This window comes from Coregonus clupeaformis, chromosome 29 (genome assembly GCF_020615455.1).
Source record: "Coregonus clupeaformis isolate EN_2021a chromosome 29, ASM2061545v1, whole genome shotgun sequence".
Lineage (NCBI taxonomy): Eukaryota > Metazoa > Chordata > Actinopteri > Salmoniformes > Salmonidae > Coregonus > Coregonus clupeaformis.
This window is the reverse complement of record NC_059220.1, coordinates 59,261,563-59,278,555: the sequence shown is the minus strand read 5'-3', so window position 1 is coordinate 59,278,555 and position 16,993 is coordinate 59,261,563. Positions and strand designations below refer to the sequence as shown.

General features: G+C 41.4%; 1 protein-coding gene across 1 annotated transcript; it reads left to right on the top strand.

The window, feature by feature from the left end:
• The first annotated feature begins 5,534 nt into the window (after window positions 1-5,534).
• LOC121576743 (microtubule-associated proteins 1A/1B light chain 3B) lies at window positions 5,535-16,062 on the top strand. Its single transcript, XM_041890141.2, has 4 exons — window positions 5,535-5,781; window positions 12,833-12,888; window positions 13,996-14,102; window positions 14,240-16,062. The coding sequence occupies exons 1-4, from the start codon at window positions 5,742-5,744 to the stop codon at window positions 14,412-14,414; spliced, it is 378 nt and encodes a 125-aa protein (XP_041746075.1). The 5' UTR covers window positions 5,535-5,741; the 3' UTR covers window positions 14,415-16,062.
• Window positions 16,063-16,993: the final 931 nt, after the last annotated feature.

Genomic DNA, 16,993 nt, shown 5'->3' with positions numbered 1-16,993 from the left:
TCCTGATTCCTGCTTACAAGCAAAAACTAAAGCAGGAAGCACCAGTGACTAGCTCAATACGGAAGTGATTAGATGACACGGATGCTACGCTACAGGACTGTTTTGCTAGCACAGACTGGAATATGTTCCGGGATTCATCCAATGGCATTGAGGAGTATACCACCTCAGTCATCGGATACATCAATAAGTGCATCGACGACGTCATCCCCACATTGACCGTACGTACATATCCCAACCAGAAGCCATGGATTACAGGCAACATCCGCATCGAGCTAAAGGCTAGAACTGCCGCTTTCAAGGAGCGGGACACTAATCCGAACCCTTATAGGAAATCCCACTACGCCCTCAGATGAACCATCAAACAGGCCAAGCGTAAATACAAGATTAAGATTGAATCCTACTACACCGGCTCTGACGCTCGTCGGATGTGGCAGGGCTTGAAAACTATTACGGACTACAAACGGAAACCCAGCCGCGAGCTGCCCAGTGACACAAGCCTACCAGACGAGCTAAATGCCGTTTATGCTCGCTTCGAGGCAAGCAACACTGAAGCATGCATGAGAGCACCAGCTGTTCCGAATGACTGTGTGATAATGCTCTCGGTAGCCGATGTGAGCAAGACCTTTAAACAGGTCAACATTCCCAAAGCAGCGGGGCCAGACGGATTACCAGGACGTGTACTAAAAGCATGCGTGAACCAACTGGCAAGTGTCTTCACTGACATTTTCAACCTCTCCCTGACCGAGTCTGTAATACCTACATGTTTCAAGCAGACCACCATAGTCCCTGTGCCCAAGAACACCAAGGTAACCTGCCTAAATGACTACCGCCCCGTAGCACTCACGTCGGTAGCCATGAAGTACTTTGAAAAGCTGGTCACGGCTCACATCAACAGCATCATCCCGGATACCCTAAACCCACTCCAATTCGCATATCGCCCCAACAGATCCACAGATGACACAATCTCAATCGTACTCCACACTGCCCTTTCCCACCTGGACAAAAGGAACACCTACAGTGGGGGAAAAAAGTATTTAGTCAGCCACCAATTGTGCAAGTTCTCCCACTTAAAAAGATGAGAGAGGCCTGTAATTTTCATCATAGGTACACGTCAACTATGACAGACAAAATGAGAAAAAAAATCCAGAAAATCACATTGTAGGATTTTTAATGAATTTATTTGCAAATTATGGTGGAAAATAAGTATTTGGTCAATAACAAAAAGTTTCTCAATACTTTGTTATATACCCTTTGTTGGCAATGACACAGGTCAAACGTTTTCTGTAAGTCTTCACAAGGTTTTCACACACTGTTGCTGGTATTTTGGCCCATTCCTCCATGCAGATCTCCTCTAGAGCAGTGATGTTTTGGGGCTGTCGCTGGGCAACACGGACCTTCAACTCCCTCCAAAGATTTTCTATGGGGTTGAGATCTGGAGACTGGCTAGGCCACTCCAGGACCTTGAAATGCTTCTTACGAAGCCACTCCTTCGTTGCCCGGGCGGTGTGTTTGGGATCATTGTCATGCTGAAAGACCCAGCCACGTTTCATCTTCAATGCCCTTGCTGATGGAAGGAGGTTTTCACTCAAAATCTCACGATACATGGCCCCATTCATTCTTTCCTTTACACGGATCAGTCGTCCTGGTCCCTTTGCAGAAAAAGCATGATGTTTCCACCCCCATGCTTCACAGTAGGTATGGTGTTCTTTGGATGCAACTCAGCATTCTTTGTCCTCCAAACACGACGAGTTGAGTTTTTACCAAAAAGTTCTATTTTGGTTTCATCTGACCATATGACATTCTCCCAATCCTCTTCTGGATCATCCAAATGCACTCTAGCAAACTTCAGACGGGCCTGGACATGTACTGGCTTAAGCAGGGGGACACGTCTGGCACTGCAGGATTTGAGTCCCTGGCGGCGTAGTGTGTTACTGATGGTAGGCTTTGTTACTTTGGTCCCAGCTCTCTGCAGGTCATTCACTAGGTCCCCCGTGTGGTTCTGGGATTTTTGCTCACCGTTCTTGTGATCATTTTGACCCCACGGGGGTGAGATCTTGCGTGGAGCCCCAGATCGAGGGGAGATTATCAGTGGTCTTGTATGTCTTCCATTTCCTAATAATTGCTCCCACAGTTGATTTCTTCAAACCAAGCTGCTTACCTATTGCAGATTCAGTCTTCCCAGCCTGGTGCAGGTCTACAATTTTGTTTCTGGTGTCCTTTGACAGCTCTTTGGTCTTGGCCATAGTGGAGTTTGGAGTGTGACTGTTTGAGGTTGTGGACAGGTGTCTTTTATACTGATAACAAGTTCAAACAGGTGCCATTAATACAGGTAACGAGTGGAGGACAGAGGAGCCTCTTAAAGAAGAAGTTACAGGTCTGTGAGAGCCAGAAATCTTGCTTGTTTGTAGGTGACCAAATACTTATTTTCCACCATAATTTGCAAATAAATTCATAAAAAATCCTATAATGTGATTATCTGGATTTTTTTTCTCTCAATTTGTCTGTCATAGTTGACGTGTACCTATGATGAATATTACAGGCCTCTCTCATCTTTTTAAGTGGGAGAACTTGCACAATTGGTGGCTGACTAAATACTTTTTTTCCCCACTGTAAGTGAGAATGCTGTTCATTGACTACAGCTCAGCGTTCAACACCATAGTGCCCACAAAGCTCATCACTAAGCTAAGGACCCTGGGACTAAACACCTCCCTCTGCAACTGGGTCCTGGACTTCCTGACGGGCCACCCCCAGGTGGTAAGGGTAGGCAACAACACGTCTGCCACGCTGTTCCTCAACACTGGGGCCCCTCAGGGGTGCGTGCTTAGTCCCCTCCTGTACTCCCTGTTCACCCACGACCACGTGGCCAAACACAACTCCAACATCATTATTACGTTTACTGACGACACAACAGTGGTAGGCCTGATCTCCGACAATGATGAGACAGCCTATAGGGAGGAGGTCAGAGACCTGGCAGTGTGGTGCCAGGACAACAACCTCTCTCTCAATGTGAGCAAGACAACGGAGCTGATCGTGGACTACAGGAAAAGGCGGGCTGAACAGGCCCCCATTAACATCGACGGGTCTGTAGTGGAGTGGGTCGAGAGTTTCAAGTTCCTTGGTGTCCACATCACCAACAAACTATCATGGTCCAAACACACCAAGACAGTTGTGAAGAGGGCACGACAACACATTTTCCCCCTCAGGAGACTGAAAAGATTTGGCATGGGTCCCCAGATCCTCAAAAAGTTATACAGCTGCACCATCGAGAGCATCCTGACCGGTTGCATCACCGCCTGGTATGGCAACTGCTCAGCATCTGCCCGTAAGGCACTACAGAGGGTAGTGCGTACGGCCCAGTACATCACTGGGGCCAAGCTTCCTACCATCCAGAACCTACAGTTGAAGTCGGAAGTTTACATACACTTAAGTTGGAGTCATTAAAACTCGTTTTTCAACCACTCGCTTGACTGTGCCTTTCAACAGCTTGGAAAATTCCAGAAAATGATGTCATGGCTTTAGAAGCTTCTGATAGGCTAATCGACATAATTTGAGTCAATTGGAGGTGTACCTGTGGATGTATTTCAAGGCCTACCTTCAAACTCAGTGCCACTTTGCTTGACATCCTGGGAAAATCCAAAGAAATCAGCCAAGACCTCAGAAAAAACATTGTAGACCTCCACAAGTATGGTTCATCCTTGGGAGCAATTTCCAAATGCCTGAAGGTACCACGTTCATCTGTACAAATAATAGTACGCAAGTATAAACAACATGGGACCACGCAGCCGTCATACGGCTCAGGAAGGAGACGCGTTCTGTCTCCTAGAGATGAACGTACTTTGGTGCAAAAAGTGTAAATCAATCCCAGAACAACAGCAAAGGACCTTGTGAAGATGCTGGAGGAAACAGGTACAAAAGTATCTATATTCACAGTACAACGAGGCCTATATCAACATAACCTGAAAGGCCGCTCAGCAAGGAAGAAGCCACTGCTCCAAAACCGCCATAAAAAAGCCTGACTATGGTTTGCAACTGCACATGGGGACAAAGATCTTACTTTTTGGAGAAATGTCCTCTGGTCTGATGAAACAAAAATAGAACTGTTTGGCCATAATGACCATTGTTATGTTTGGAGGAAAAGGGGGGTTGCTTGCAAGCCGAAGAACACCATCCCAACCGTGAAGCACGGGGGTGGCAGCATCGTGCTGTGGGGGTGCTTTTCTGCAGGAGGGACTGGTGCACTTCACAAAATAGATGGCATCATGAGGAAGGAAAATTATGTGGATATATTGAAGCAACATCTCAAGACATCAGTCAGGAAGTTAAAGCTTGGTCGCAAATGGGTCTTCCAAATGGACAATGACCCCAAGCACACTTCCAAAGTTGTGGCAAAATGGCTTAAGGACAACAAAGTCCCTGACCTCAATTCTGTAGAACATTTGTGGGCAGAACTGAAAAGGCGTGTGCGAGCAAGGAAGCCTACAAACCTGACTCAGTTACACAAACTCTGTAAGGAGGAATGGGCCAAAATTCACCCAACTTATTTTGGGAAGCTTATGGAAGGCTACCCGAAACGTTTGACCCAAGTTAAACAATTTAAAGGCAATGCTACCAAATACTAATTGAGTGTATGTAAACTTCTGACCCACTCGGAATGTGATGAAAGAAATAAAAGCTGAAATAAATCATTCTCTCTACTATTATTCTGACATTTCACATTCTTAAAATAAAGTGGTGATCCTAACTGAACTAAAACAGGGATTTTTTACTAGGATTAAATGTCAGGAATTGTGAAAAACTGAGTTTAAATGTATTTGGCTAAGGTGTATGTCAACTTCTGACTTCAACTGTATATACTAGGCGGTGTCAGAGGAAAGCCCAAAAAATTGTGAAAGACTCCAGTTACCCAAGTCATAGACTGTTCTCTCTGCTACCGCACGGCAAGCGGTACCGGAGCGCCAAGTCTAGGACCAAAAGGCTTCTTAACAGCTTCTACCCCCAAGCCATAAGACTGCTGAACAATTAATCAAATGGCCACCCGGACTATTTACATTGACCCCCCCTGCTGCCACCTGCTGTCTATTATCTATGCATAGTCACTTTACAAATGACCTCGACTAACCTGTACCCCAGCACATTGACTCGGTACCAGTACCCCCTGTATATAGCCTCGTTATTGTTATTTTATTGTGTTACTTTTTATTATTTTTTACTTTAGTTTATTTGGTAAATATTTTCTTAACTCTTTCTTTAAGCATTTCACGATAAGGTCTGTATTCGGTGCTGTATTCGGCGCATGTGACAAATAAAGTTTGATCTGATTTGGATAATACATTATAAGGGCTCCTACATGTTCATAACAAGTAATAAAGCATTCGTTTATCAAACCTGTTGGTTTGAAGTAGGCCTCATCTAATAATGTCAGTAGGCCAATTTTGAGTCGAATTGTTCGTTAGCCAGGTTGTCAGATTATTCCAGGGTAATCTCTGAACCAGGGTCATCTCTCTCTCGCTCTCTCTCTCTCTCTCTCAATGACGTCAAGTATCAGCTGACTGGTTTGTTTTGCTGTAGAATCCGCAGCAGATAGCAAGGAAGGAATCGAACGACATCAAAGGAGTAAAATAACTTGTTATTCTTACAAAAAAATTGTCTTGGATCGCCCAACAGTTTAAATCTACTTCGGCTGAAATATATTTACAGGCATCTTTTGCCTCATTTACGAAACAGTTTGACCTGCGTGAAATATGCCTTCAGAGAAGACATTCAAACAAAGGAGGACATTTGGTATGTATTGACACAGCAAGTTTTAACATTGGAAACTGATGTTATAGATTATATCGTTATTTCGATTAGTAACTGTTCACATTTAGTGGATCCTTATTTCGTAATGTCAGCCTTTATGTGGAAAACAGATGGTTTCCCAATTCCCCCTAGTGTCTGAATAGTTCATCAGTTCAACTTCGACCAGACGCCAAACAGTATAGGTACAAATTTGGAAGATAATTAATTTGATATAGAATATAGGCCTACACTTGGCTTTTCAAAACTACAAATTCGTGATAATTAAGGGTGGTGGCTGTATCTAGGCTAATAAAAAAGGTTATATCCTCAACAGTGGGTCATGTTATGCAATCCGAATAGACTGAGCAAATATTGGTGTTGGTAGGCTTTAGCCTACAGTGTCTGTCTCTGCAAAATGTAAACCCATGACAGCGAAACGATAATCTGATACTGTTGTGCTCAGTTTGTTTGTGAATGGGATGTTTAAAAAAAAAAAAGAAGAAAAAAAAGTAGGCTACATAGGCCTATTACTCTACACGAAATGCAGGGAAGTACGCTGCAGGATTGGGGGATGGGACGGATTGCGGAGGTGAAAAGAGGGCCTACGGGGAAAGGGCCAAAAACAAATGTCTGTAGGATAACTTTAACATTGTATCATGTAGACCTAGATAACAAACCAAATATGGATTGTCGTGTTAATTTCGCTTTCTGTCAATAGGCCTTTATGTTCAAAACAGTTTTGCGTCTGAGATAAAGTCCCTTGTTTACGGATGTGACTAGATGACTACAGCTGACGAGACAACCTGGTCTCAGAGCATTTCGTATTATTCTGTACCTAAATCCGAGATTTACGTTGACATTTTAGTCATTTAGCAGACGCTCTTATCCAGAGCGACCTACAGTAGTGAGTGCATACATTTTCATTTAGTTTGAAATGTTACGTTTTGTATGGTATGTATTAATGTGTGTATATCCATCACCCATTTTGTATGATATGTTACGAATTACAATTTGTATTATATGTTACGAATTTGCAAAATGTACAATATGTTACGAATTTGCAAAATGTACTATATATATTAATCAGCAAAACGTATGATATGTTACGAATTCTAGCTAGGTGGCTAATGTTAGCTAGCTGGCTAATGTTAGCTAGTTTAGGGTTAAGGACCCGATATGCATAAATAAAAAATGTAAATATAGAGACCCGCTCCGAACGGACCCAAGGAAAACTAGACCCATTCCGTATAGACTTGTTCAGATCCCTCCTCTCGCGCTGATAATGCGCGAGAGGAGGGAGAGAGGTGCCGCTCTAGCAGGCGGGGGAGGGGCCGTACTGTGAGCGAGTGAAACAGGGAGGGAGAGACAACATCCAATCAAGCCTACTCGCGCTATAGTAGACTAACAGCTGCCGTAGCTAGGTTATTTATCAAATATGATTAAGAAGTACCTGTCTTGACTGCATCAAACAGGGAGAAGCTAGTTAAGCTAGCTAACGTTATCTAGTTAGGCTGCAGTGTATGCGCTTTCTCATTCTACAGTTACATATAACAACTCCTCCATTCAGAATATTACCTAAATAGCAGCCTTACCAAACATAACATATCATACTAATTTGTGTGTCCCAGATTTACATTTACTATGTCTAGTCTGAGAACAGGCTGGGCGAGAAGTGCACAATATCTGTTTTAGCTGTACTGTCAGCCATAATTTCATGTTTGTGTACATTTGAATAATGAATTCTCTAGGTTTGATATTGAAGAAAATGAACAATGCGTCAACATTGCAATGTTGCGCAACCACAATATTTTGCCTTACAATATTAATCGGACTAAAATGGATCACATAATAGCTATATTAACCATCATATTCTCATCTCATTTTAATGGGAACGTAATGGGAGCTTTTTAACCACTAACCTGTCGACAAAAGCTTATGTGAGAAGCTGATCCATTAAGTCACTTAAGGCATGATTCTAATGTCATATATAATTTTCAAACATTCAGTCACTTGTTTTGCTAACATTTTTAAGCAATATGAATTAGAGGAGACAATGGCCTGTTATTAAATGTTTTTTTATTTTATTCCAGGTCATCAGTTTACATTGTGTTACTTTCGTCCCACCCGTCTCTCCTGTAACTTTTTCCAGGCTAACACCAAGACTAGCTAGCATTATACTTGAAGCCTATACTGTCAATTAGTCACTAGATGGGTTAAGAAAATGACATACAGTACCAGTCAAAGGTTTGGACACACCTACTCATTACAGGGTTTTTCTTTATTTTTAATATTTTCTACATTGTAGAATAATAAGGAAGACATCAAAACTATGAAGGAACACATATGGAATCATGTAGTAACCAAAAAAGTGTTAAACAAATCAAAACAATATTTTATATTTGAGATTCTTCAAAGTAGCCACCCTTTGCCTTGATGACAGCTTTGCACACTCTTGGCATTCTCTCAACCAGCTTCATGAGGTAGTCACCTGGAATGCATTTCAATTAGCAGGTGTGCCTTGTTAAAAGTTAATTTGTGGAATTTATTTCCTTCTTAATGCGTTTGAGCCAATCAGTTGTGTTTTGACAAGGTAGGGGTGGTATACAGAAGATAGCCCTATTTGGTAAAAGACCAAGTCCATATTATGGCAAGAACAGCTCAAATAAGCAAAAAGAAACAACAGTCCATCATTTACTTTAAGACATGAAGGTCAGTCAATCTGGAAAATTTCAAGAACTTTTAAAGTTTCTTCAAGTGCAGTTAGTGACAGATTTCTTGATTTATCTTAGATTGATTCGGACTGTTTTGAGGAAGTTTTACTGTATGTTGTTGCTATGGCGTCTCAAGAGGGACAAGCAGTTATTTTGATGCTTTTTTTATAGTTTTGCAAGCGATTGTCTTTTTAAGGGAGTATGCGAGGCACACACGTTCGCTTTGCCTAGCCGAGTTCTGCTAGGAGCAAACCGAACCTAGTATGCGGACGCCTTAAGGCATTTCAGACCAGTATTCATCCCCTTTGGCATTTTTCCTATTTTGTTGCATTACAACCTGTCATTTAAATGGATTTTTATTTGGATTTCATGTAATGGACATACACAAAATAGTCCAAATTGGTGAAGTGAAATAAAATAAAAAAACTTGTTTCAAAAAAATAAAAAACGGAAAAGTGGTGCGTGCATATGTATTCACCCCCTTTGCTATGAAGCCCCTAAATAAGATCTGGTGCAACCAATTACCTTCAGAAGTCACATAATTTGTTAAATAAAGTCCACCTGTGTGCAATCTAAGTGTCACATGATCTCAGTATATATACACCTGTTCTGAAAGGCCCCAGAGTCTGCAACACCACTAAGCAAGGGGCACCACCAAGCAAGTGGCACCATGAAGACCAAGGAGCTCTCCAAACAGGTCAGGGACAAAGTTGTGGAGAAGTACAGATCAGAGTTTGGCTATAAAAAATATCTGAAACTTTGAACATCACACGGAGCACCATTAAATCCATTATAAAACAATTGAAAGAATATGGCACCACAACAAACCTGCCAAGAGAGGGCCGCCCACCAAAACTCACGGACCAGGCAAGGAGGGCATTAATCAGAGAGGCAACAAAGAGACCAAAGATAACCCTGAAGGAGCTGCAAAGCTCCACAGTGGAGATTGGAGTATCTGTCCATAAGACCACTTTAAGCCGTACACTCCACAGAGCTGGGCTTTAAAGAAGAGTGGCCAGAAATAAATAAGCAAACACGTTTGGTGTTCACCAAAAGGCATGTGGGAGACTCCCCAAACATATGGAAGAAGGTACTCTGGTCAGATGAGAGAGCTTTTTGGCTATCAAGGAAAACGCTATGTCTGGCGCAAACCCATCACCTCTCATCACCCCGAGAACACCATCCCCACAGTGAAGCATGGTGGTGGCAGCACCATGCTGAGGAGATGTTTTTCGTCGGCAGGGACTGGGAAACTGGTCAGAATTGAAGGAATGATGGATGGCACTAAATACAGGGAAATTCTTGAGGGAAACCTGTTTCAGTCTTCCAGAGATTTGAGACTGGGACGGAGGTTCACCTTCCAGCAGGACAATGACTCTAAGCATACTGCTAAAGCAACACTCGAGTGGTTTAAGGGGAAACATTTACATGTTTTGGAATGGCCTAGTCAAAGCCCAGACCTCAATCCAATTGAGAATTGTGGTATGACTTAAATATTGCTGTTCACCAGCGGAACCCATCCAACTTGAAGGAGCTGGAGCAGTTTTGCCTTGAAGAATGGGCAAAAATCCCAGTGGCTAGATGCGCCAGGCTTATAGAGACATACCCCAAGATACTTGCAGCTGTAATTGCTGCAAAAGGTGGCTCTACAAAGTATTCACTTTGGCGGGTGAATAGTTATGCACGCTCAAGTTTTCTGTTTCTTTGTCTTATTTCTTGTTTGTTTCACAATCAAAAATATTTTCAAAGTGGTAGGCATGTTGTGTAAATCAAATGATACAAACCCCCAAAAAATCAATTTTAATTCCAGGTTGTAAGGCAACAAAATAGGAAAAATGCCAAAGTTTACAAATTTGCACAATATCAGCACGTGAGAATGAGAGCACTGACTAACGTGTTGTGTCCCCAACCCAGCACATATTAAACAATCTTACCAGTTACAATGTTGCTGTAAAATGAAGCCTAACTAGTTTACACTGCAGTACCTTAGTTACCACAGGGGATGTAGTTATTACATTGGTTATTATTATTATTATTATTATTATTATTATTATTATTATTAGCATACTTTTTTATTATTGTAGTTATACATATGGTAAATCTATGGATTGAGGGGTGAAATCTAAGACGATAAACTACCGTCACATCCACTGTAATGGGTAGAGTTGACCAGCTATTTCAAAATATGTGGCTATGAAATCATAAGTATGCTAGACCTAAAATGAGAACCTAGCCTACTTGGACACTTCTTCGTGACACTAATCAATTTCAACCCTTTCAATGACTCCAAAATCCTTGAGACCAGAACACTAAGCACATTATTGGACAATTTGTTTGTGAACTTGTTTTTATGGCACTGCATTGTCCTGTAGCCTACTCATTTATATATATATTTTTTTCTTGGTTATTTGAAATAAATGTTTTAGGCCTACTTATTTTTGCCCCATTTATTTTTATTTTGCTAAGCTTTTTTGTTGATGTTTTATAGTGAATAGTTGGTGTTAATGGTGTAAAAACTAGATAAATCAAAAATACATTATTTAAAACAAAAATACATAGACACTGAGTGTACAAAACATTAGGAACTCCTGCTCTTTCCATGACAGACTGACCAGATGAAAGCTATTATCCCTTATTGATGTCACTTTTTAAAACCTCTTAGATGTGCATGGTTCTGGTTCTGGTTCCGACCGACATTTTCGCTTATAAATCTATCTGTGGACACGGTTTCATTTGCTCTTACGACTGTCCATAAACTCCTGGCTGAACCCTGCCTCACAGCCACTGACAAAGCACATGCCTGTAATCGTTACATTGTAGCGCAGCAGTAGAGTGGTTTTGTCACGGTAGCACATTTCTGAGATCGATTTATAGCCATTAATCTATAATAATTCATAGATTTTAAACAAACAAAAAAACGTTATGTTTGACCTAGACCAACAAGATTAATATGAGATGAAAGGCGAGTTCTTAACGAGTTCAGGAAGCCAAGCAATAACTCTGAGACGTTCACAGCGATAGGGGCAGACGTTTTGATCAAGGGAGACCTTCTGAAAATATGCACATTTTCTCTAACACTAAACAAACAAATGTATTTAACAGTTGAAATGACTTATATGCTTTCTAAATATAGCATAATCGAATTATAAAATGACTAACTATAAGATTTCACCTTCCTTATAAGCCTTATTCATACAGTTTTGTTGAATAGGAAAAGCATAATAAAATATTTAATATTTTTTAATTATATTTGTACTGTGTACTTGAGCTTGTGTCCTCAAAAGTGACAACATCAACTATCTTTGCCAGAAAGGTGAGATTTTAACCTTTCTTTGACTGCAGCATTACTAGTTATTGTTTATGGCCCTCTCATGATAAACAATAACTTTTGGGGATTACGTAGATTACATTTTCGATTACATTTAGTTACATTTGACTGGTTAAATCCACTTCAATCAGTGTAGATGAAGGGGAGGAGACGGGTTAAATACATATTTTTAAGCCTTGAGAGACAATTGAGACATGGATTGTGTATGTGTGCCATTCAGAGGGTGAATGGGCAAGACAAAAGATTTCTGTGGTAGAGCATGGCGCTTGCAACGCCAGGGTTGTGGGTTCGATTCCCACAGGGGGCCAGTATGATTTTATTTCATTTTAATATATGTATGCACTCACTAACTGTGCTAAATGACTAAAATGTAAATATAGTATAGACTGTTTTTAGCCTTCAGCCTTTATAAAATCATATGAACGAATTTATATACAATATTAGACTATAAAAGACTATTGGTCTGAGATAACTATTGGTTTGAGCTGTCTCTTTAAGTCAAAGTGAACTATTAGTCATGTGAACACCTGTCTCTCTCATGTATTTCTGGATAGAATTGCCTAAATATGAACATTTTTGTGGAGCAATTGAGATCAAGACTTTCCTCCTTCCAGGCACTTGTGTTGTTGGCCTTGTGTTGTTCTGTCCATCCGTCAAAACTGACCCAGGGTTTGTGTGTAGACAAAGGGGCCCAAGGCCTTATCTGGTGCCATGGAAACCGTTGTTTTTGTCTTGTTGCAAACGGCCACCAAGTTGCAAAGTTCAGCAGGGCGGGATTAGTTTAGAAAATATAATGTTCACTTGCTGTTTCGTTTATGGTCTGAGTTGATTCAGCACCTGGTTTGCTGCACTTATTGTATTGTCTATAACCATAGGGGGTTTGAGATAATAGGCGACATATATTTTTCCTTTGAGTTACCTGTGTGAGAGGGTGAAAGGCAGATGGGATATAGAACAGATACAATCTGCTAGTTGTTTTGTCATCTCACCTGTTCTCTCCTCCTTGTGTCCACAGAGCAGAGAGTAGACGATGTGAGACTGATCCGAGAGCAGCACCCCAACAAGATCCCGGTTAGTATCACATCCATTACCACCACAACCATGCAAAGATCTAATATACATTGGGTTAGAGAGTATTCCCAAATACAGACCCATCCATGCTTTCCTCAACACAGAGGTTATCCTTCCTAGCAGATATTTTCATGAAGAATAGGTAGAAGGGTATGGAACCGTCTCGGTGTTAGCCATGTGTCAGGACCCAAACAGACCACATATCAGATTGAATATCACTTTAACCTTCCATCTGCTGCCTCTCTAATCCAGACACACACACTGAAACACTGACTGACTGAAAGGGCCTCAGTTACAGTACATGACCACTTCCTGATCCTTTCCTTTGTCTGTCCAGGGGTCCAACAAATCTGAGTAATTCCCCCTCTGACTGACACTAGCTTTGTCTTATAATAATATAATAATATGCCATTTAGCAGACGCTTTTATCCAAAGCGACTTACAGTCATGCGTGCATACATTTTTGTGTATGGGTGGTCCCGGGGATCGAACCCACTACCTTGGCGTTTCAAGCGCCGTGCTCTACCAGCTGAGCTACAGAGGAGGTCTTGGTAATGTCCCCTCCCCCTCTGACTGACACTAGCTATGTCTTGGTAATGTCCCCTCCCCCTCTGACTGACACTAGCTGTGTCTTGATAATGTCCCCTCCCCCTCTGACTGACACTAGCTATGTCTTGGTAATGTCCCCTCCCCCTCTGACTGACACTAGCTATGTCTTGGTAATGTCCCCTCCCCCTCTGACTGACACTAGCTGTGTCTTGATAATGTCCCCTCCCCCTCTGACTGACACTAGCTGTGTCTTGATAATGTCCCCTCCCCCTCTGACTGACACTAGCTGTGTCTTGGTAATGTCTCCTCCCCCTCTGACTGACACTAGCTGTGTCTTGGTAATGTCCCCTCCCCCTCTGACTGACACTAGCTGGAAATAAAAGCAGGAAGTGTACCCATCAATATGTGCTTTGATTTGTTGACTCCACTGACATTACAAAAAATACATTCCATTGTTTGAGCCACATCAGTAACATCATTTTAATGAACATTCTACATTACATTTTAGTCATTTAGCAGACGCTCTTATCCAGAGACATTTCCTCTGCTTCCTTTCAGGTCATCATCGAGAGATACAAGGGAGAGAAGCAGCTGCCCATCCTGGATAAAACCAAGTTCCTGGTTCCTGACCATGTCAACATGAGCGAATTGATCAAAATCATCAGGTACTCTTTCATGATGTTACATTATCCTTTATTACCTTCTCATCAATTTATCAGTCACTCACTACAGCAAATGTACTTCTACCAATGTGTCGATCTGATGTGCTGAACTCTTTGTCCATGTGTCTTTGTCCCACAAGGAGGCGCCTCCAGCTGAACTCCAACCAGGCCTTCTTCCTGCTGGTGAACGGCCACAGCATGGTCTCCGTGTCGGCAGCCATCGCTGAGGTGTACGAGCGCGAGAAGGATGACGATGGCTTCCTCTACATGGTGTACGCCTCACAGGAGACCTTCGGAACCGTGGCCCGCCAGTAACAGCCTCCCACCACCACGCCAGCACTCGGACATTGATACTATCTACCCCCGATCCTTCGTTCCTAAATACAGACCTATCCCCCTGCCTTCCCTCCAACCCAACCCATGCTTGCTTTACAACCTTAGCCAAGACAATAGGAACCAGCCAACCTCTTCTCCCATGCGCTAAAGGGCCCCTTATAGATATTAAAAGCCCTATCCTGCACCTTCTCATACTCTGCCCCATACCCATACATTCAGTCATGTGTTTAGGAAAAGGGATGAAATCGTTATGTTTGGGTTTGCTGTATAGGATGGATTAGAATAGCAGAAATTATTACCAGTTCAGTTTGAGTTCGCTCGCACTAGACTCAAACATTTTACATGTTAAATCCCTGCTCGAGTCCATCACGGTTGAGTTCAGATACAGCAAACCCCATCTTTTCTTTTCCACTGGTTGGGTTTGCTAAACTTCAATGAACTCTGTCTTTTGGATGAAGCTTCAATCACAACAGCTACTGAGGAATTTTGTAACAGTTTAGTTGAATCCAGTTTGACTGACATGGGAAATATTACTGCCACAACAACTTGTTTCATCATGTGGTAAAGTCTCCAGGATGGGTAACTCAGGCCAATAGTCTTAACCGCTGTGACAAAATTACTGTTTCTATTTCCTCTTTAGTCTTTGGCCAATTCTAGGCAAACTATAGTTAAGGCTAACATGTTAATGTGTGTTCAGTTTAGCATTCACCTCCCCGTGTGTCTTGATAAGGGTTATGGGTTCAGAGATAATTTTACTTTTCTCCTTACTGAAAATTAAGGTCCTTTTTCAAATTTGTTTTTATTTCCCTGCTTTTGTAGTAAATGTCTCCACATAGAAGAGATGTGAGGGACTCCTAGTTAAAAAGAAAAAAATGCTATGCTACCGAAAACCTGCTATGATGATTGTAATAAGATATTTGCCTCTGTGTGTACAGATATTGAACAAATGAAAGGAGTAATCAACTGACCTTGAACACTATGACAGGATAGGACATGATGATGGAATTGCACATGTGTGAAAGGGTCACTGATGTGGGATCATGCTGATGCCAGAAGTAGGGTGTGGGGTTGGTGGCCAGTTAGGACTGGGCGGGCATCATAGGTGGGCATCATGGGCTGGATCTGTCCACCAACCAACCCTCCATCTCTCCCCCTCCTAGACCTAGACCTGCCCTAGGGCTCTGGACAGAGCTCATCCCTGGGTGGCATCACTTTTAGAATATTAAATTTGTTTAATAGAGAGTTATTTACGCCTTTATAATGTGTGCTGACTGTTGTTCTCTTCCCTCTCGCTGTCCTTTTCCCTCTCGCTGTCCTCTCAACTGTTTAAAGGTTAGATGCCTTTTTATGTCAGCATTTTTGACAGTTAATCTTTCTTTTGTTTTCATTCAATGTGATTTTACTTCGTTGTACAAATGTCCATATGCTATACTTGTGCATAATGAATAAGAATAATTCTATGATCAGTTTGATTGAGGGTTTAATAAGAGGAATGGTACAGTTATCAACCCAATGTTCCTCTGCATTCTCCTATGTTTGCCACTCTGTCTTCATATTTACAGCAGTATTACACAACCGTTTCTTGTATTTATGTTGGTATTTTATGAATAAAACAAACAAAAAACTATGTAAAGGTTTCTGTGGTGTGTTCCCCATCTAGAATGCCTATTCTGGTATTAGTTAGATTAGACACTGTGTTGCCGATGAAATCAGAAAACATTTCAATGTTTTTTTACAATGTTTTTCATGCAGTTTATAAAACAAGAAAATCTTAAAACACACTACACATACAATAAAAAAAATCTGCCATAAAGAATTATGCAGGATTTGCCCTTCAAGTTAAAATCTTGCTTCAAAATAATACCAAATGTTTTAAAACACCTTTTAAATGCACAAAATGTTTACTTGAAATCAAACAACATGCAGAACTATTGACTAAGAAGATGGCTACGTTACAGTCAAATAATACCAGCTTATTAGATGTCATTGTATGTTTGACAAGAATCTCATTGGAACTCTTTCATTTTAATGATATAAAGACATGATTATAAATCAAATTGGTTTACACAAAATGTTTGCATCATCAACCAGGGTGTATTAACTAGGCACAATGTTACAGAACAGTGTAAAAACAAATCAACCACCAGAGAGAGAATCATGTTTGCTCTGCAGCCGTGGTGTCTGGCGTACTATTACAGTGCCTACTGTATGCTCTATTGCTCCCATGAGACCTACACCAGAAACAGCATGGATGTGGTCAAAACATTTTTGACAACATTCCCTGACATGCAATACTGTACAGATAGTCAAGATACAATCCTGGATTGTGTCCTACAATTCCTTGATCTTCAGTCCTCAGAACAGATATCACATCCACCTGAATGGAACTCTGTAAATCTGTTTCCTGTTGCAACCAAATGGATCCTGATTTTGTCAAAGTCTTGACTATCTATTGGAAGCAATCGGTGCAAGTGTTTATTGGTACATATGATCATTATCAAAGAAATGTCCCTTATGACTGAATTATGTCCTCCATACCTGGCTAGGGACACTCCAGT

What these genes read in the sequence shown, in the direction of transcription:
- LOC121576743 (XM_041890141.2), top strand. Translation starts at nt 5,742, where the DNA reads ATGCCTTCAGAGAAGACATTCAAACAAAGGAGGACATTTG. An exon ending in CAAACAAAGGAGGACATTTG is followed by an intron (nt 5,782 to 12,832) that starts GTATGTATTGAC and finishes TTGTGTCCACAG; the next exon opens with AGCAGAGAGTAGACGATGTG. An exon ending in AGCACCCCAACAAGATCCCG is followed by an intron (nt 12,889 to 13,995) that starts GTTAGTATCACA and finishes GCTTCCTTTCAG; the next exon opens with GTCATCATCGAGAGATACAA.